Source organism: Paramormyrops kingsleyae, chromosome 10 (genome assembly GCF_048594095.1).
Source record: "Paramormyrops kingsleyae isolate MSU_618 chromosome 10, PKINGS_0.4, whole genome shotgun sequence".
In the NCBI taxonomy this organism is placed as follows: Eukaryota; Metazoa; Chordata; class Actinopteri; order Osteoglossiformes; family Mormyridae; genus Paramormyrops; species Paramormyrops kingsleyae.
Window position 1 is genome coordinate 16961020 of NC_132806.1, and position 20906 is coordinate 16981925.

General features: G+C 42.7%; 1 protein-coding gene across 6 annotated transcripts; it reads left to right on the forward strand.

Moving 5' to 3' along the window:
* Positions 1–274: 274 nt before the first annotated feature.
* Positions 275–20439, forward strand: LOC111834589 (T-cell surface antigen CD2-like). 6 transcript variants are annotated; one of them, XM_072717434.1, is made up of 5 exons: positions 275–423; positions 18246–18557; positions 18719–18976; positions 19897–20010; positions 20130–20439. In XM_072717434.1, the coding sequence occupies exons 1-5, from the start codon at positions 312–314 to the stop codon at positions 20216–20218; spliced, it is 885 nt and encodes a 294-aa protein (XP_072573535.1). In that variant the 5' UTR covers positions 275–311; the 3' UTR covers positions 20219–20439. The 6 variants fall into 6 exon arrangements, 4 of the variants coding, with proteins under 4 accessions (XP_072573535.1, XP_072573536.1, XP_072573534.1 ...); XM_072717435.1 differs by having other exon boundaries at positions 19900–20010; XM_072717433.1 differs by lacking the exons at positions 18246–18557; positions 18719–18976; positions 19897–20010; positions 20130–20439 and adding exons at positions 2964–3272; positions 5015–5320; positions 5482–5739; positions 6416–7932.
* The last annotated feature ends 467 nt before the right edge of the window (positions 20440–20906 follow it).

Below are 20906 nucleotides of genomic sequence, written 5' to 3' on the forward strand. Positions count from 1 at the left end.
CACGTCCCTTGCATTTACTCCTCTCTGTTGTGTGTCTTGCATCTTGCATATATTCTCTGTCAGCTTTATGCCCTAAGAGTCTGTCGTCATGGTGTGTCCTACAGTTGTGCCTTGGTCATATAGCAGTAAAGATTCTTATTCTGATAATCAACCAAGAACACTGGGACATCTTCAGTGTCTCAATCTCCCTCTATCTGGAAATGTGTGTCATCCTCTGCAATATTTGTTAATATTTCTCCCAGAAATACTTCCTCTTTTTCAGTCTGCATTAAGTTTCACAAGCAGTTAATTTAGCCTGTTCATCTTTACCCATGACAGTCAGCTTATATCTCCACTTGATAAACTGTTTAACTCAAAGTCTCTTGATCTGTGGAATGTCTCCCGTTTTTGGACTTTTCTTAATAATGGCAACAGCAGCACATGGTAAGTAAGATATCACAGTCACTGAGCTGTGTGACATGATATCTGTTTACTAGGCTTATATATATGTACTCCTTGTAAATAGGAAAAATCTGAATTATCTGTCACTGAAGGCTCAATCCAAAATGCATCGAGTCACGCTGCTAATGCTGGTTACTCCTTCATTGAAAGCCTGTACAGCTCATTAATGAGAGCTGTGTGGCACAGAAAGCTTTGAAATTGGGGGAAAAGGAAGGAATTTAGGCTGCTTTACAAGACGTCCCTGTAAAGAGACAGACAGTAGCCGTAAACATTAATGTACTTTTCAAAGTAATTTTAGACAGTATACAATTTCTTGTCACCAAATATTGGATTATGACAGTCAAAGCCTGAAAGAAACACAAAGGAAAAACAGGAAGCCAGTTATTCAATGTAAGCTAAAAAGAAAGTACTCCTTTTCAGGAAGCTGCTTATTTGTGTGTTTGCAGAGTTGACAGGAGATTATTGGCGTTAAAAGTGCTGATAAAAGTGCTTTAACTAATGTTGAATCAATGTGAATTTAAGCCTATAAAAACATTACAGTGGAAAAGTCTGCCTCTGTATAAGGAACAGCTGTCTGGTAATGAGTTCCTTCCATTTTGCAAGGTTGTGATATTTTTCTTATATAGGCTGGTTAAATGAATTGGTGTTGCTAATCTGCTGATTATTTATATGCCCATTATGGGATGCCATCCAGTACGTTTCCCTGCTCTGTGCCCAGTCAGTAATAGGCTCAGCATTCACTGCAGCCTGTACTGGATAAGGAGCTAGAAGATGGATGGACTCACTATCAGTATCTGCACTGTAGGAAGTATGATATGCGAAGAAAATGCCCATTTGTGTTCAATTTTTGTTCGTTTATTTATATATGTTTATTTGCTAAGTGATCTAGTTTGTGAGGCACATGATTTTACCATTTGAGGTTATTTTATTTCCACCAAGCCTGTTCTGTTCATACTTCTTAAATGAGCAGCTGAATCAAACATATATGCATTTTATCCCAGTGAACGCCAATGATGACGTGTCAAACCCTGTCAATACCACTTCCCAGCAAAATGCAGGGCAATTGTCCCACCCAAGATAAATCTAATGAAAGAATCAGAATTCAAGGGGTTTGTTTTAGAACAAATTTTATCAGGCAGAAAGCAAAGAAGGATATTAATTTAGCATTATATTTTCAGACATGAAGCAAAGCACAGTTTGGTTTAGGATAAAATGTATTAGACACAAAGTAAATCAGATTAGGTTGGGTCCCATGTGACCAGAGGCCTGTGACGTCATCGTCAGTGCAGTGTCAGAGCAGGAGTGTGTCCAGCATGTAGCTCTGGATGAGGAAATAGTGTCAGATACAGTCTGGAGGAATGGAGGCTGGTGAGATGGGACCAGGCTGCTGTGGTCTCAGGTATCTGTGGACCAGGCCGCTGTGGTCTCAGGGATCTGTGGACCAGGCTACTGTGGTCTCAGGGATCTGTGGACCAGGCTGCTGTGGTCTCAGGTATCTGTGGACCAGGCCGCTGTGGTCTCAGGTATCTGTGGACCAGGCCGCTGTGGTCTCAGGGATCTGTGGACCAGGCTGCTGTGGTCTCAGGTATCTGTGGACCAGGCCGCTGTGGTCTCAGGTATCTGTGGACCAGGCTGCTGTGGTCTCAGGGATCTGTGGACCAGGCTACTGTGGTCTCAGGGATCTGTGGACCAGGCTGCTGTGGTCTCAGGTATCTGTGGACCAGGCCGCTGTGGTCTCAGGGATCTGTGGACCAGGCTACTGTGGTCTCAGGTATCTGTGGACCAGGCCACTGTGGTCTCAGGTATCTGTGGACCAGGCTACTGTGGTCTCAGGTATCTGTGGACCAGGCCGCTGTGGTCTCAGGTATCTGTGGACCAGACTGCTGTGGTCTCAGGTATCTGTGGACCAGGCCACTGTGGTCTCAGGTATCTGTGGACCAGGCTACTGTGGTCTCAGGTATCTGTGGACCAGGCCGCTGTGGTCTCAGGTATCTGTGGACCAGGCCGCTGTGGTCTCAGTCATCTGTGCTGCCTGGATGATGGCAGCAGCATTTCTCTCTGCTACCCTGATAGCAGACAGTCACCCCCCCCCCCACACACACACGCACACAAAGTAACTGCCTAGGATTCAACAGCTAAAAAGAATTACAGCCAGACATTCCAGAGTTGATACAATAAGGATTTGCTATGAGGTTGTGCATTAAATGCTTTTATCATTCCAAACACAAAGCTTAACGGCTGTCCTGTTTACCATTACCATCCAGGACAGATTTTTTTTTTTGAATAGAAATAGAAAAGAAATAGTAAGATCAGTCACCATACCAATATTTTGGGTGCTGATGTTATAAGTGTCATATACTATACAATTAATTCTGATTGAAAAGTCCTTGGACAAGAAATGATGTCCTCTGATTAGTTGAGGTGTTTTGCAAACTGCAACATAGTGACTGATTTTGGGATCAGCAGGAAGTTCATGTTCTTCAAAATAATTCAGAATTCTTTATCTTTTCTGACACTTCCAGGTTCTGCGGGTTCAGACAGTGACATTATAACACATTATGTAGTTCTGGGACGACCTGCATTTATACAGCTGATAAATGGAGCAAGTGGCTATGAGCTAATATTCAAAAAGGATGGAAATCTGATTTTCAGTTTTAAAAAGGACGCCATTTTTTTTCAAGAAAATTGGGGATCTCAATTTATTTTTTATATGAATGGCACCTTGATGATCATCAAGGCAGAAAGAAGCTTTTCTGGCATTTATACTTTGAATATATTTGACTCAGACGGAACCAGTTTACGAAGTGAAAGATTCCGCTTGATCATTGAAGGTAAGTTAGATATTTATCCTTGTGTAACTATGTAACAACACGATGACAGGCACAGATCTTCAACCCTTGCGATACATAAGAAATAGGCAAAGGCAAGAAACTTAAAAGATACAAGTCCTTATTTACTGAGTGACACAAACAGACACACAAAAGACTGTGCACTGGAATCAGGCCCCAACTCAATAACCAGGTTACGCAACCTGGCTTCAGATTAATGGTCAGGTAAATAACTCCTAACTGGCGCCCCCCCCCCGTTACCTAGCCTGCACAACCAGTATAACAGGCAATTACTGTATCCCCCTAAGGCCGTCAACATGGGTTGATCACACACACTAGCATACATAGCACCCTTATTAACGAGCATCACAAACCAAAACCCACACAATTAAAAGGCTGCACTTCTAGGTGCCACCCTGCATGCAGCAGTAAATCACACACTTCAGACTCAAGACAATAAAAAGCGTAAAAATCACACTTCAGGGAAATGCACTCAGGTGTATACAAGGTGTGTGGAATGAAAGATGCACCATCCCTGTGGTCTCAGGTATCTGCGGACCAGGCCGCTGTGGTCTCAGGGATCTGTGGACCAGGCCGCTGTGGTCTCAGGTATCTGCGGACCAGGCCGCTGTGGTCTCAGGGATCTGTGGACCAGGCCGCTGTGGTCTCAGGGATCTGCGGACCAGGCCGCTGTGGTCTCAGGTATCTGCGGACCAGGCCGCTGTGGTCTCAGGGATCTGCGGACCAGGCCGCTGTGGTCTCAGGTATCTGTGGACCAGGCCGCTGTGGTCTCAGGGATCTGTGGACCAGGCTACTGTGGTCTCAGGTATCTGTGGACCAGGCTACTGTGGTCTCAGGTATCTGTGGACCAGGCCGCTGTGGTCTCAGGGATCTGCGGACCAGGCCACTGTGGTCTCAGGTATCTGTGGACCAGGCCGCTGTGGTCTCAGGTATCTGTGGACCAGGCCGCTGTGGTCTCAGGGATCAGTGCTGCCTGGATGATGGCAGCAGCATTTCTCTCTGCTACCCTGATAGCAGACAGTCACCCCCCCCCCCCCACAAAGTAACAGCCTAGGTGTCATGACCTGCTCGTTCGATCCTCGTGTGCCACGCCCACCTCGTTACCTCATGTTGATTCCCGATTGTCATCACCTGTTGCCTGTTGTTTTCTGCCTATCCTGTGTATTTAGTTTGCGTCTGAGTCAGTATTCCCCAGTCCGGTCATTGACGTTGTCTGCTGTGAGCTTCCCTGTCTGCCTGGTTACCCAGAATAAACCCTCGTTTACTCGTATGCACGGCTCTGTCGCTTGCTTGACCGCCCGCAGTCGTAACACTAGGATTCAACAGCTGAAAGACTTTGGGAATAACAGCCAGATATTCCAGAGTTGATATAGTAAGGATTTGCTATGAGGCTGTGCATTAAATTATTTAATCATTTTAACACAAAGTTTAATAGCTGTCCTGTCTAAAATTACCATCTAGCACAGATTTTATTTTATTATGTGAAAAGAAATAGCAAAGAAATAGTAAGATCAGTCACCATACCAATATTCTGGGTCCTGATGTTTTAAGTGTCATATACTATATAATTAATTCTGATTGAGAAGTCCTTGGACAACAAATGATGTCCTCTGATTAGTTGAGGTGTTCTGCAAACTACGACATAGTGACTGATTTTGGAATCAACAGGAAGTTCATGTTCTTCAAAATAATTCAGAATTCTTTATCTTTTCTGACACTTCCAGGTTCTGCAGGCTCAGACAGCACCAATAAAACACATTATGTAGCTCTGGGACGACCTGCATTTATACAGCTGATAAATGGAGCCAGTGGCTATGAGCTAACGCTACAAAAGGATGGAACTGTGATTTTCAGTTTTAGAAAGAACATTAATTTTCGAGAAAATTGGGGATCTCAGTTTAATTTTTATATGAACGGCACCTTGATGATCACCAAGGCAGAAAGAAACCTTTCTGGCATTTATACTTTGGGAGTATTTAACTTGGATGGCATGAATATACGAAAAGAAACATTGAACTTGATCATTGAAGGTAAGTTAGATATTTGTCCATTGTGTAACTATGTCTGATAATTACAGACTTTCTTTGTCTGCACGATGTATCTGACTCCCGGCAGCCATCTCACTGATGAGTATCTGTGTAGTACTAACTCAAAGCAGTCACCCTGACACTGTGCGGGTCCCTCCCCCCAGTGCCTGTAACCCCCCCAGCTCTGTCTCCACTCTGCCTGCCCCACGGAGAGCTGAGGGTGTCCTGCTCCTCCCCAGTGGGGGATAATCCCCAGTACTCCTGGCTTCTGGATGGTTTGCCCCTGAATCACTCCAGGCCCGTTTATGATGATGGGAAAGGAGCTGTCATTCTGGGAAAGAACACGTCCGGAGAGCTCACCTGTACGGCCAAGAATAACGTCAGTGTGGCAAATACCACAGAGATGCTCCCCAGCTGTGCAGGTCAATCCACAGTGTTACATTACTGCAGGCATGCAGGTCTCTAAATGATAACTCTAAATAAGGGCCCTTTATTGGCACAGAATCAATAATCTGCTATCACAATGATCTGCACTATAATGTATATCCCCAATGAATATTTTCACTGCAATATGGGAATGTTTGTGCAGATATTTTAATCCCCAATAGGAAATTAAATGGAAATAGAGGTGAGGCAAAAATGAATAATGGAATCCTGCAGACCAGTTATCCAGTACCTCTATGTCCTCTAACTGACAGATTAGGTCTAAACTCTTTTCTCATAAATAATAATTGAGTAATACATCATTTAGTTGGTTAGCATATCTCACTGCATATCATTTGGAACTACAGGACTTACACCAGTTGTAAACTGCACCTTGACTAATGGTACAGAGATCGCAGTAAGAATGAATGCTGCACTGGGCCCTTCTCTTTTATATAATATGAAAATATTCTTCACTGTCAATGGAAGAGAGACACTGGCTGCTGTTTGTAATAGTGTCCCAGACAAAAATAATCATTGTAAGTGTAAATTATTATTATTATTGTTGTTGTTTAGCACTGGTTTGTTATATTACTTCGTAAGAATACAAAAGATAAAAATGTACGGAGTATGCATGCTGGAAAAACAATAAGAAAGTGTTTTCTTTTCCAGCAGTTGATACAATGCCAATGCTTTTGGCAGCACTGGGAACAATGGTCCTACTTCCAATATTGACAGTGGGGGTTTACAGTTACTGCAGGAAGAGACCCCATGTGCAGGCAGAAGGTCAGAAATGAAACAGCAGCATTTGCTGTACATCGGAACTTAACAGCTACACAAACTCATATAATACATAATAATAAACTAAATACATATAATAACCTGACTTATCTCTGTCCACCTAGAGAACAAACCTGACACTGAAGACATGATCAACACTGATAAGAGAGAGAACACTGTAACAGAGGTGGTGTATAGAGTTGTCACAATGTAGTTAAATTGTTTGTACTGGTGACACACCAAGATTTATGTGTAGAATACAGTGTTAAGGACAGTCCCAGAAAACAGGACAATATGAGAATATGAACTGCCTTTTTTATTCTTAAACTATTTTCTCATTTTTTATTTGATTATTTGTTCTGGGGAGCTTTTGCAGTTTTTATATTACATGGTTTTGTGTGGTTTTTGCGTGACAGATTGTTCATCATGGTAGAAAAAAAGAAGTTGTATATATTTTACGCTTTCTGCCCCCACCAAAGTAAAACGCCCCCACTGACCTGAGCAGGCTAACGGCCACAGCACGCCGACCCTGTAATATGCCCTGTCAGCCTCATGTCCTGCTCTGCCAGCTAAAGGTACAATGACCCACGTAACACACTTGGTGGAAAGCGCTACTGGCTGGACTCACTGCCCTGAGGCTGCCGGTGCTCTCTGGGCTCCTACTGACCGCTGATGTGGCCTGGGGGAGATCAAACTGGGATCTCGGCTGTAGGAGGCCCCTGCTTTGCTGTACCTGCCAATGGGGAAACCCCCTGGTTTTAAATGTATATTTTATACAGTACTGTGCAAAAGTCTTATAGGCAGTCCAAAGAAATGTTTAAAGCTGTTTATCTGGGTAGCAAGTGTACTTTGGCTTAGAACAAAAAACACAATTTAACATTAGAACATGTGCAAATTAAGAGTAACACAATAAAAACTAATAATCATTTCTTCTGTTTTCTAAAAAGTCACTGATATCTAGTTGGATGGCTAGATGAACAGCGCTTCAGTTCCCAAACTTCTCCTCAGGGGCACCTCAGCCGTTCCATGATCTTGTTAAATTTCACCAACAGCTCAATTAAATAATTAAATAAATTGGTTTAAAAAGTCAGTGACAGATTGACTAGCTGTATGAGGTGCTAGTGGCCAAGTCAAAAAATACATGGCTGCACTGGACGGTCGCTGCAAATACTGGGGTGATTTTAGCAGAGGTTCTGAAACGGCTACGCTGACACACTTTGACAGGCATGTCATAGTTTTACACCAACACGAGGATAATTTAAACATCATTTTCTTTGCCTGCCTAAGACTTTTGCACAGTACTGTATGATTATATTTTGTATTTTTTGTATTATGCTTAGTATCATTTTATGTTAGTTTATTCATTGTGCTTAAATTGTTTCAGAAATGTACAGTTTTGAAAGGCTTACTCGGGGGGGGGGGGGGGGGGGGCGAATACAAATGCACACCACACTTATCAGAATTTTATTTGTGAAACATTTTGAAATCCATGTATCATTTTCTTCCCACTTCACAATTATGCCCTACTTTGTATTGGTCTATCACAAAAAATCCCATTAAAATATATTTAAATCTGTGGTTGTAACATGACAAAATGTGGAAAAGCTCAAGGGGTAAGAATACTTTTTCAAGGCACTGTATGTTCTTTCAACAAGAAGAAATAAAGAATGTAACAGCTGCACAAAGCACAGTAAGGTGGCTCGTACATCACAGGCTCTGCGGCAGATGTTTAGCTACTAGTTTTCCTTTTGTTGTTTTATGAAACATAATGTGCCTATTTTCAATAAAGCAAATGTCAACCAAATAAAGTATGTAAAAGGCCTTAAAGTTTTGTACTAGCAGCACAATGTTAAGAGAGAACGGCAAGGATAACCAATGATGGGGGGAGACCAGCTGTATCAAGCCTGATTCATGACTGAGACCTGTGGTGTATGTGCACACACACAAAAGGAAAAGCGGGATTTTAAATTGTAAACTATTATTTGGTTGACCTCTGACCTGTTTGGTAATTGGCTGAGGCGGGGTGGTATATGTGGATTGCCCGCCAACAGAGAGGGGTAGGAGAGAGAGCCGGAGAGAGGTTGTTACCTGTGTTAGCGTATTGCAAAACTAATAAAAGGAACCTGTTGTTCGAATCTTGGCTCTGGGGAATTAATTCTCATTGAGGTGAGTGTAAGATACAACAAGACCTTGAAGGGTAAAGTCTGAGTAAAGAACAAGACCTTGGGGGGGGGTCGGGACCAAGTTAAGACCGAGACTTTGAGGTAGGTGAGAATGAGTTGAGAACCAGATCTGAAAAAATCAAGTCCATTTTTGGAGACCATGGTTTGCATTATACTGATTTACAATCACTGTCACCAATGTTAATAATCAAACGTGATATGGGGCGCTGTGGCTCACACACCCTTCAAAAACAAAAAAAACTACGGAATTTATCGTATTTTGACTGAGGAATAACAATCCAACATAAATGTCAACTTACAGACAAATAATGTCCGGGGCTTAAGCGCTTAAGACAGGAGTTCGCCAGTGTTCAGCTGCGTCCATAATTGTGATCGTTGTGTGTACGTTTTACTAGACCGGGAAGTACAGAGGAATTACATTCACGCAAATGTCCACAAGGTGGCAGCCCCTCCCAAGCTACATCAACCTAAATAGAAATTAAACCCAATCCAAAGCTTCCCTATGAAAGGCAGAATACCCACTCTAAGTTAAGCCTATGTGAAAACCAAAAGGTGTAATTGAAACATCAATGCCTAAGCCTAAACTTCCTAACCAAACAAACAGTAATCCCCACGACACGGAAAAACAAAAAGGCAGTCACCCTTGCACACCTAGTGAAACACGTAAACACACACAGCCAAAGTGAAGGTATCAAAAGGGGGTATCAAAGAGGCGAAGTCGAAGTACAGGGGAAAGTTCCAAAACCAAGCAAGCTGTCAAAACCAGGGCGAAGGTACAAAAAGGGATGAGGCGAGAATCGAAAATCGGGAACAAAAACAGTCATACACGAGCAATCATACAAAGGCAAAGCGAACGAAGAGTGAACTAACAGACGAGAAGCGAACAACAAGCAGGCGAAGTGACAGAGCGGTGGCCTCTTCTGTCGGCGAACCGGAAACTGCTCCGAAGGCGAGGGAGGCGGGGCCAGGTCCAGAAGGTGGAGTCGAAGGAGCGCCTGACGAATGGGCGAGTGGGCAGGACGTCCGGAGAACCTGCAGGCATTCTTCCGAAACTTATGGCACGTATATTCCTTACAGCACGTACTTTCCTTACGGCCCGTAACACTATGAAAAAACTAAAAATGCAAAAACTCTTGTATTTTGCTTGGTTACTTATGGTTATGGTTAGGGCTGGGTGGGGGTTAAGGTTGTCAATGTTAGCGTTAGCATTTTTCCCATAGAAGTGAATGAGCCCTTTCATAAGGATAGGTATACCCGACATGTGTGTGTGTGTTTGTGTGTGTGTGAGTGTGTGTGGAGGCCATGTTATCAAGCCTGGAGGGGGCATTCTACAGAAAAATAACTTAACTCGGATAATAAGCCCTACACAGTAGGTGGCGCTGTGTAGCTCAGTGGGCAAAGCCTCTGTGCTTGTCATCGGAAGGTTCCTGTCCAGCCTCAGCAGAATAGTCACATGGGGCCCTCGAGCGAGGCCCTTAACCCCCAGCTCCATAGGCGCTGCTGCAGGTGGCTGCCCTTCACTGCCAAGCTTACTCTCAACTGCGTGTGTGACCTGGAGAGCAAGCTGAGGTAAGAAAAAAGGGAATTTCCCCAAAGGGATCAATAAAAGTGCCATTATTGTTATTAGACATTGTGGGGATGTCAAAGCACCTTTATTGTCATCTTCAGCTATATGATCTATGGGACATATGCTGAGTTGAAATTCCTGAAGAAAACAGTAATAAGTAGATATAAATATGAATATGAAAGACGTTTATGTCTGACCTGGATGTCCCCACAACACAAAATGCCTTTTTTACACGCACACCAGTACTTTTCTGTTACCAGCTTCCAGGTCCTTTGTTTGGTCATAATCATGTGACTTTAAAATGCAACGTAAGAGTCCCTGTATCAAAAGGAAGTCCTCTCAGTGACAGGCAAACAAACATGAGTGGGCTGGAGGCCGGATGGGGACGGACGGGTCGACACCTCCGGAGGTCCGCAGGGCTAGAAACAAATGCTCGTACGATCCTTCCGTGTGCCACACCCCCTCATTACCACGTGTGCATCCCTGATTGTGACCAGCTGTTTTCTGTCAGTTCGATTCGTCTGGTGTATTTAAGTCCACGTCAGAGTCTGTAACCCCAGATCCGTCATTGATATTTGTTGCTGTTTGTCCTCTATTCCCCTTGGTTTCCCCTAATAAATCCGTCTGTTTGGATTCCTGGCTCCCGGAGTTGTACATGGTTAGAGTGAGACTATAGCCTATTCCAAGAAGCACAAGGACCATGAAAGAGTAATTGGAATATGATGCCAGTCCATTGTAGTACACAAATACAGACCCTAAAGGAACGATAGGATCGACAATTCACATTTATGCATGTTTTTAGACTCTGGGTGGAAAATGGAACATCCAAAGGACAGCAACACAAACACTGAAATAATGCAGAAAGACATGCAAAAAGAATGTGCAAACTCCACACAAGTAGTAAGAACATACATGCTCCACACACTCAGAAAGAACATGCCAACTCCATGCATGCATAAAGAACATATAAACTTCAAACATTCAGAAAGAACATGCAAACTATATACACACAAAAGTACCATGCACTCTCAGAATGAACATGCAAATGCCACACACAAAAAACACGCAAACAGCACACATGCAGAAGCAACATGCAAACTCCATACATGCAGAAAGAACATGCAAACTACACAGACGTGGAACGAACATGCAAACACCACACATGCAGAAAGAACATGCAAATTTCACATGCAGAACATGCAAACTACACACATCCAGAAAGAATGTGCAAACTCCACATGCACAAAAATAACATGCAACCTCCACACTCTCAGAATGAACATGCAAATGCCACACACACAGAAAGAACATGCAAATGCAACACATGCAGAAACAACATGCAAACTCCACACACAAAACATGCAAACTCCACACATGCAGAAAGAACATGCAAACTCCACACATGCAAAATGAACATGCAAACTCCACAAATCCAAAAAGACCATGTAGACCCAACACAGGCAGAAATAACATGCAAATCTCACATGCAAACTTCATACATGGATGAAGAACATGCAACCTCCATGCACACAAAAAGAATATGCAAATTCCACATATACAAAAAGAACACGCAAGTGCCACGCATGAAGAAAGATCATGCAATCCCCCCCCCCACACACACGCACACACACACACACAAAGGAACATACAAATTCCCCACACGCAGAAAGCACATGCAAGCTCCACACAGAGAGGGCTGGGGTCAGAAGGCAAAAACACAACCTGGGGGGTGTGAGAATAGCGTGCTGCCTTGTGTAATCTTTCAAAAAAGTACAGCATGCATTTATACATTTGCTAGTGCTGCTGAGGAAGCTCCAAATAACCAAAAGTATGCAGATGATACTGCCGTCATTGACATCATATATTGCACAATATCACCTAGAGGTGGACAGAACCTGCAATGGGTTTGCCCCTGGTTCTGGGTTATTCCCTGTCTTGCTCCCATAGCTTCTGGGATAGGCTCCGGACCCCTGTGACCTTGCATAGGACAAGCAGGTACAGAAAATGGATGGATGGATGGTGGACAGAGCAGTCACCAGCTGTACTGACAGTGACCTCCAGCTTAACGTATCCAAAACCTTTGAGATCATTGTGGACTTCAGGCACTTCCAGAACAACAAAACCCATCTACAGTTCCCTATAACGGCAGTTCAACTTGCACCACCTGATCAAGAAGGCAAACCATAGATTATATTTTCTTTGGCAACTAAAGAAGTACAGTGTCAGGTGTGTCCTGCTTGTATAATTCTGCACCCCCATCACAGAGCATCCTGAGATGTTCTATTCCAGATCAGTATGGTGAAATGGATTCTGTCACTAAGAAAAAACTACAACAACTTCACAAAGGCCTCCAAGACGTCAGGTGCTGCCTTTCCGTCTGAACACCTCTACATCCAACACCCCCCTAAATGTGCCAAAAGGGTTACGGAGCCCCCCTCCCATCCTGAACATGATATTTTCAGCTGCCTCCTTCAGGTAAATGACTCACATCACTCACAACATAAACAACATGCTTCAAGAACAGCTTCTTCCTCAGAGCTGTCAGAGCTGCTCCTCCTGTTTGTAATCATATTCAAGAATGCAACATTATCACCTTCTGAATGTTTACATAAGCATCAGCACAGACCCCTATAAATGTTTATGCATAGTAAAATTACACATTGCACGTGCATGCTATATAATATACACTATATTGCCAAAAGTATTGGGACACCCCTCCAAATCATTGAATTCAGGTGTTCCGATCACTTCCATTGCCACAGGTGTATAAAATCAAGCACCTAGGCATGCAGACTGCTTCTACAAACATTTGTTAAAGAATGGGTCAGTCTCAGGACCTCAGTGAATTCAAGCGTGTTACCGTGATAGGATGCCACCTGTGCAAAGTGCATTCGTGAAATTTCCTTGCTACTAAATATTCTACGGTACTGGACGGTACACGGCTACTGGACTCTAGAGCAGTGGAGACATGTTCTCTGGAGTGAGGAATCACGCTTCTCTGTCTGGCAATCTGATGGACGAGTCTGGGTTTGGCAGTTGCCAGAAGAACGGTACTTGCTTGACTGCATTATGCCAAGTGTAACGTTTGGTGGAGGGGAGATTATGGTGTGGGGTTGTTTTTCAGGGGTTCGGCTTGACCCCTTAGTTCCAATGAAGCTTGGACAATTTCATGCTCCCAACTAGGTCCATAAGTACATGGATGAGTGAGTCTGGTGTGGAGGAACTTGACTGGCCTGCACAAAGCTCTGACATCAACCTGACAGAACACCATTGGGATGAATTAGAGCGGAGACTGTGAGCCAGGCCTTCTCATCCAACATCAGTGCCTGATCTCACAAATGCTCTCCTGGAAGAATGGTCAAAAATTCCCATAAACACACTCCTACAGCTTGTGGACAGCCTTCCCAGAAGAGCTGAAGCTGTTATAGCTGCAAATATTAAAGCCAATGTTTTGAGAATGACATGTCATTAAAGTTCATGTGTGTATAAAGGCAGGTGTCCCAATACTTCTGGCAATATAGTGTATTAAATGCATAGATGTATATTGTCTTCTGCCTGTGTCGACTTTCTACATTGTACTACTGAACTATGCACAAACTTCTGTATTTATCATGTGTAGTGGAAAATTACCACCAAGCATGATGTCTGATGGTTACTAAGGAAGTTAGGCTGCAAAATAAGGTTGCTATGCTTGAAGGTTGAGATGCAAGAGACTGGGGAGGGGGTTTTAGACCTTACCCATGTTAAGCTAGACAAGAGATGAATTTTTATTCTATATATGGTAAATATACGATGCTTGTGCTAGACGAAAAGCTTGTCCTGAGCATAGAATGTGCAAAAGCAGACATGGGTCTTCCGGTTATGGTTGCAGAGAAGGGTCATTTGTCTGTCAATATAAAATGAAAGCAGCTGCGTCTGCTATTTGAAGAACTTCTCAGAACTGTCTGTGGAGAGTCTCCCCGAGCTCGCATAGAAAGATATCTCAATAAATGAAACCAAGCTAAACCATTGGACTCATCTGTTCCTTCCTACCTCCAAATTTCCATAACACATGTCCCTTGCATTTACTCCTCTTTGTTGTTTATCTTGCATCTTGCATATATTCTCTGTCAGCTTTATGCCCTAAGAGTCTGTCGTCATGGTGTCTCCTATAGTAGCAAGTAGTGTCAACAAAAATTTCCACCAGACTTGGTTATATAGCAATAAAAATTCTGATTCTGATTCAAATCATCAACCAAGAACACTGGGGCATCTTTAGCACTTTTCCTTACAATTACCATCTTCAATGTCTCTTAATCTCCCTCCATCCATGTGCAAATGTGTGTCATCTTCTGCAGTATTTATTAATATTTCTCACAATAAAACTTCCTCTTTTTCAGTCTGTATTATGTTTCACACACAGCTCATTTAGCCTGTTCTGCTTTACCCATGACAGTCAGCTTATCTCTCCACTTGATATACTGATTAACTCAAAGTCTCTTGATCTGTGGAATGTCTCCTGTTTTTGGACTTTTCTTAATCATGGCAACAGCAGCACATGGTAAGTAAGATATAACAGTTACCAGTATGATGTGTGAAGAAAATGCCCATTTGTGTTTAATTCTTGTTTATTTATATACACTCACCTAAAGGATTATTAGGAACACCTGTCCAATTTCTCATTAATGCAATTATCTAATCAACCAATCACATGGCAGTTGCTTCAATGCATTTAGGGGTGTGGTCCTGGTCAAGACAATCTCCTGAACTCCAAACTGAATGTCAGAATGGGAAAGAAAGGTGATTTAAGCAATTTTGAGCGTGGCATGGTTGTTGGTGCCAGACGGGCCGGTCTGAGTATTTCACAATCTGCTCAGTTACTGGGATTTTCACGCACAACCATTTCTAGGGTTTACAAAGAATGGTGTGCAAAGGGAAAAACATCCAGTATGCGGCAGTCCTGTGGGTGAAAATGCAGTGTTGATGCTAGAGGTCAGAGGAGAATGGGCCGACTGATTCAAGCTGATAGAACATTTGAAATAACCACTCGTTACAACCGAGGTATGCAGCAAAGCATTTGTGAAGCCACAACACGCACAACCTTGAGGCGGATGGGCTACAACAGCAGAAGACCCCACCGGGTACCACTCATCTCCACTACAAATAGGAAAAAGAGGCTACAATTTGCACGAGCTCACCAAAATTGGACAGTTGAAGACTGAAAATGTTGCCTGGTCTGATGAGTCTCGATTTCTGTTGAGACATTCAAATTGTAGAGTCAGAATTTGGCGTAAACAGAATGAGAACATGGATCCATCATGCCTTGTTACCACTGTGCAGGCTGGTGGTGGTGGTGTAATAGTGTGGGGGATGTTTTCTTGGCACACTTTAGGCCCCTTAGTGCCAATTGGGCATCGTTTAAATGCCACGGCCTACCTGAGCATTGTTTCTGACCATGTCCATCCCTTTATGACCACCATGTACCCATCCTCGGATGGCTACTTCCAGCAGGATAATGCACCATGTCACAAAGCTCGAATCATTTCAAATTGGTTACTTGAACATGACAATGAGTTCACTGTACTACAATGGCCCCCACAGTCACCAGATCTCAACCCAATAGAGCATTTTTGGGATGTGGTGGAACGGGAGCTTCGTGCCCTGGATGTGCATCCCACAAATCTCCATCAACTGCAAGATGCTATCCTATCAATATGGGGCAACATTTCTAAAGCATGCTTTCAGCACCTTGTTGAATCAATGCCACGTAGAATTAAGGCAGTTCTGAAGGTGAAAGGGGGTCAAACACCGTATTAGTATGGTGCTCCTAATAATCCTTTAGGTGAGTGTATGTTCATTTGCTAAGTGACCTGGTCTGTGTGGCACATGACTTTACCATTTGAGGTTATTTAATTTCCACCAAGCCTGTTCTGTTCATACTTCTTAAATGAGCAGCTGAATCAAACATACATGCATTTTATCCCAGTGAACGCCAATGATGACGTGTCAAACCCTGTCAATACCACTTCCCAGCAAAATGCAGGGCGATTGCCCCACCTAAGATAAATCTAATCAAAGAAAGCAAAGTACAGTGGTACCTCGACCCACGGACAATCCTGTTCATGAACAAATCAGGTTACGAACCAGATGTTCGATAATTTTTTGTACCGGTTCGCGAATCGTGTTTCAGGCTGCGAACACACAAACATCCTCCGAAAGCGCCCCAAAGAACCACCCGAAATGCGAAGAAGTGTACATTATGCCCAAGAACTTGTTTTAGATGTATGTCTTTACTATATCTTTTCAGAGGTCGAATATCTGAAAAAAGACAAAAATAGAGAGAGAACCTTCTGTTATAGCGGTACCTTTCAGTGAGTGATAAACATGTTTGCGATGGTTTTTATCAGTCACATATCTATACATAAAATTACAGTAGTTCGTTAAAATAACATACATTATTAAGTAACTCCTATTTAAGTGTTATGTTCTCCATTCACACATAGCGGCAACTGAGTATTGTTTGTTTACAGCACAAAGAAGTTCATCATCATACAATGCATGGCATCACGAAATGTGAATAAAAATGTTAGGCACATGAAAATAATGTACAGTATAATAAAAAAAAATCACATTTTCGAAATTACTGTATTGTTTTTGACTGTTACTCGGCATTTTAATGTTAATTGTTTAGTTTTTTTGGGAGGATGTTTTGTGGTTCTTTTCCGTGTTTTAGTGTCTTTTGAGCAACCAGCCTGCCAAGAAGCATATGCTCAGTTGTACTGTTTTATTTAATTTAGCATTATTTGTGTATAATTAAGGTTATTTTAATTTAAGTCTATATTCTTGATCACAGAAAAACATTTAAAAATTGAAAAGAATTCAGTGCTTCTGACGTTTGAACAAATTATTTGAATTTACATTGTTTTAAATGGGAAAAACTTTTTGTGACTTTTTGAGTTACGAACTAAGTCCTCGAACAAATTAAGTTTGTGTGCCGAGGTACCACTGTATAAGGGTTTTGTTTTAGGACTAATTTTATGAGGCAAGAAGCAAAGAAGGGTATTAATTTAGGACGATTTCTCCAGACATGAAGCAAAACATAATTCTATTTAGGATAAACTGTATTAGATGCAAAGCAAAGCAGAGGCAGTTGGGTCCCATGTGACCAGAGGCCTGTGACGTCATCGTCAGTGCAGTGTGAGAGAGCAGGAGTGTGTCCAGCATGTAGCTCTGGATGAGGAAATAGTGTCAGATACAGTCTGGAGGAATGGAGGCTGGTGAGATGGGACCAGGCTACTGTGGTCTCAGGGATCTGTGGACCAGGCCGCTGTTGTCTCAGGTATCTGTGCACCAGGCCGCTGTGGTCTCAGGGATCTGTGGACCAGGCCGCTGTGGTCTCAGGGATCTGTGGACCAGGCCGCTGTTGTCTCAGGGATCAGTGCTGCCTGGATGATGACAGCAGCATTTCTCTCTGCTACACTGATAGCAGACAGTCACCCCCCCCCCACCCCCACAAAGTAACTGCCTAGGATTCAACAGCTAAAAGACTTTGGAAATTACAGCCAGACATTCCAGAGTTGATACAGTAAGGATTTGCTATGAGGTTGTGCATTAAATGCTTTTATCATTCCAAACACAAAGCTTAACGGCTGTCCTGTTTAAAATTACCATCCAGCACAGATTTTATTTTTTGAATAGAAATAGAAAAAAAATAGTAAGATCAGTCTCCATATCAATATTAAGAAATTGTAATTTCAACAATTATTATTTATGTCCTGGTGCTATACAGTAACTGCCATATACTCCATAATTCATTTTAATTGAAAAATCCTTGAACAAAAACAATATTTTGCCATTTTCCCTCACTTCTTACCACTGTCCTCTGATTAGTTTGGGTGTTTTGCAAAATACTTCATAGTGACAGATTTTGGGATCAGCAGGAAGTTCATGTTCTTCAAAATAATTTAGAATTCTTTATCTTTTCTGACACTTCCAGGTTCTGCGGGTTCAGACAGTGACATTATAACACATTATGTAGCTCTGGGACGACCTGCATTTATACAGCTGATAAATGGAGCCAGTGGCTATGAGCTAACGCTCAAAAAGGATGGAATTGTGATTTTCAGGTTTAAAGGAAAGAACAACATTAATTTTCGAGAAAATTGGGGATCTCAGTTTAATTTTGATATGAATGGAACCTTGATGATCACCAAGGCAGAAAGAAACCTTTCTGGCATTTATACTCTGGGAGTATTTAACTCGGATGGCATGGATATACGAAGTGAAACATTCCGCTTGATCATTGAAGGTAAGTTAGATATTTATTCATTGTGTAACTATGTCTAATAATTACAGACTGACTTTGTCTGCACGATGTATCTGACTCCCGGCAGCCATCTCACTGATGAGTATCTGTGTAGTACTAACTCAGAGCAGTCACCCTGACACTGTGCGGGTCCCTCCCCCCAGAGCCTGTAACCCCCCCAGCTCTGTCTCCACTCTGCCTGCCCCACGGAGAGCTGAGGGTGTCCTGCTCCTCCCCAGTGGGGGATAATCCCCAGTACTCCTGGCTTCTGGATGGTTTGCCCCTGAATCACTCCAGGCCCGTTTATGATGATGGGAAAGGAGCTGTCATTCTGGGAAAGAACACGTCCGGAAAGCTCACCTGTACAGCCAAGAATAACGTCAGCAAGGCAAATACCACAGAGATGCTCCCCAACTGTGCAGGTCTGCAGTGTTACATTACTGCAGGCATACAGGTCTATATGATGACTCTAAATAAGGGCCTGTTATTAACACAGAATCTACTACCAAAATGTATATCCCCATTGAATTCTGACTTTTCAACATAGAAATCCATCTCAGTACACCTGGTTGTGCTGCCCCCCACCCATAGGGAATCAAATCATTAAAATATGTAAGGTGAAGATAAATAAACATTTTATGCCCTCTAGTTGCTTGATTAAATTTGTAGGAGAGGTTTAAACACTTTTCTACATGAAGAATATTGGAATAACACATTGTTGCTGTCACGCCCAGCTCCGTCCGATCCTAATGTGTGCCACGCCCACCTCGTTACCTCCTGTTTTTGCCTGATTGTCATCACCTGTTGCCTATTCCTTTTGCCTTGTCATGTGTATTTAGTCCGAGTCTCAGTCAGTCTTCCCCAGATTAGTCATTGTAGTGTCATGTATTGTCATGTCTGCTGTTTCGATGTCTGCCCGGACCCCGTAATAAACCCCGACTTTCCGTATTACCGGCTCTGCTCGCCTGCTTCCCGGCTCGCCTTCTCCGCAATCATGACAGTTGCCATTTGAAACTACAGGACTTGGACCAGTTGTAAATTGCACCTTGACTAATGGTACAGAGATCACAGTAAGAATGAATGCTACAGTGAGCCCTTCTCTGTTATATAATATGAACATACTCTTCACTGTCGATGGGAGAGAGACACTGGCTGCTGTTTGTAATATGAGTAGCCAGCAAACAGGAAAAAAAAATGATAATCATTGTAAGTGTAAATTATTATTATTATTATTATTATTATTATTGTTGTTGTTTAGCACTGGATTGTTATATTACTTCATAAGAATACAGAAGATAAAAGTGTACGGGAAAAAACAATAAGAAAATGTTTTCTTTTTCAGGAGTTGATACAATGCCAATGCTTTTGGCAGCACTGGGAACAGTGGTCCTACTTCCAATATTGACAGTGGGGGTTTACAGTTACTGCAGGAAGAGACCCCATGTGCAGACAGAAGGTCAGAAATGAAACGGCCACATTTGCTGTACATCGGAACTTAACAGCTACACAAACTCATATAATACATAATAATAAACTAAATACATATAATAACCTGACTTATCTCTGTCCACCTAGAGAGCAAACCTGACACTGAAGACACGATCAACACTGATAAGAGAGAGAACACTGTAACAGAGGTGGTGTATAGAGTTGTCACAATGTAGTTAAATTGTGTTTGTACTGGTGACACACCAAGATTTATGTTTAGAATACAGTGTTAAGGACAGTCCCAGAAAACAAGAGAATATGAGAATATGAACTGCCTTTTTTATTCTTAAACTATTTTCTAATTTTTTTATTTGATTATTTGTTCTGGGGAGCTTTTGCAGTTTTTAAATTACATGATTTTGTGTGGTTTTTGCGTGACAGATTGTTCATCATGGTAGAAAAATAGAAGCTGTATATATTTTACTCTTTCTGCCCCCACCAAAGTAAAACGCCCCCCCCCCCCCCCCCCCCTACCTGAGCAGGCTGACGGCCACAGCACGCCGACCCTGTAATATGCCCTGTCAGCCGCATGTCCTGCTCTGCCAGCTAAAGGTACAATGACCCACGTAACACACTTGGTGGAAAGCGCTACTGGCTGGACTCAGCAGACTGTCTGTAGAGCAGTGAGAGGCAGAGGAACACAGCTGGGCTGGCTGAGCTGCCCAGTGCCGGTGCTCTCTGGGCTCCTACTGACCGCTGATGTGGCCTGGGGGAGATCAAACTGGGATCCCGGCTGTAGGCCCCTGCTTTGCTGTACCTGCCAATGGGGAAACCCCCTGGTTTTAAATGTATATTTTATACAGTACTGTGCAAAAGTCTTATAGGCAGTCCAAAGAAATGTTTAAAGCTGTTTATCTGGGTAGC

What these genes read in the sequence shown, in the direction of transcription:
- LOC111834589 (XM_072717433.1), top strand. Translation starts at nt 312, where the DNA reads ATGACAGTCAGCTTATATCTCCACTTGATAAACTGTTTAACTCAAAGT. An exon ending in AATGGCAACAGCAGCACATG is followed by an intron (nt 424 to 2,963) that starts GTAAGTAAGATA and finishes TGACACTTCCAG; the next exon opens with GTTCTGCGGGTTCAGACAGT. An exon ending in ATTGAACTTGATCATTGAAG is followed by an intron (nt 5,321 to 5,481) that starts GTAAGTTAGATA and finishes CCCTCCCCCCAG; the next exon opens with TGCCTGTAACCCCCCCAGCT.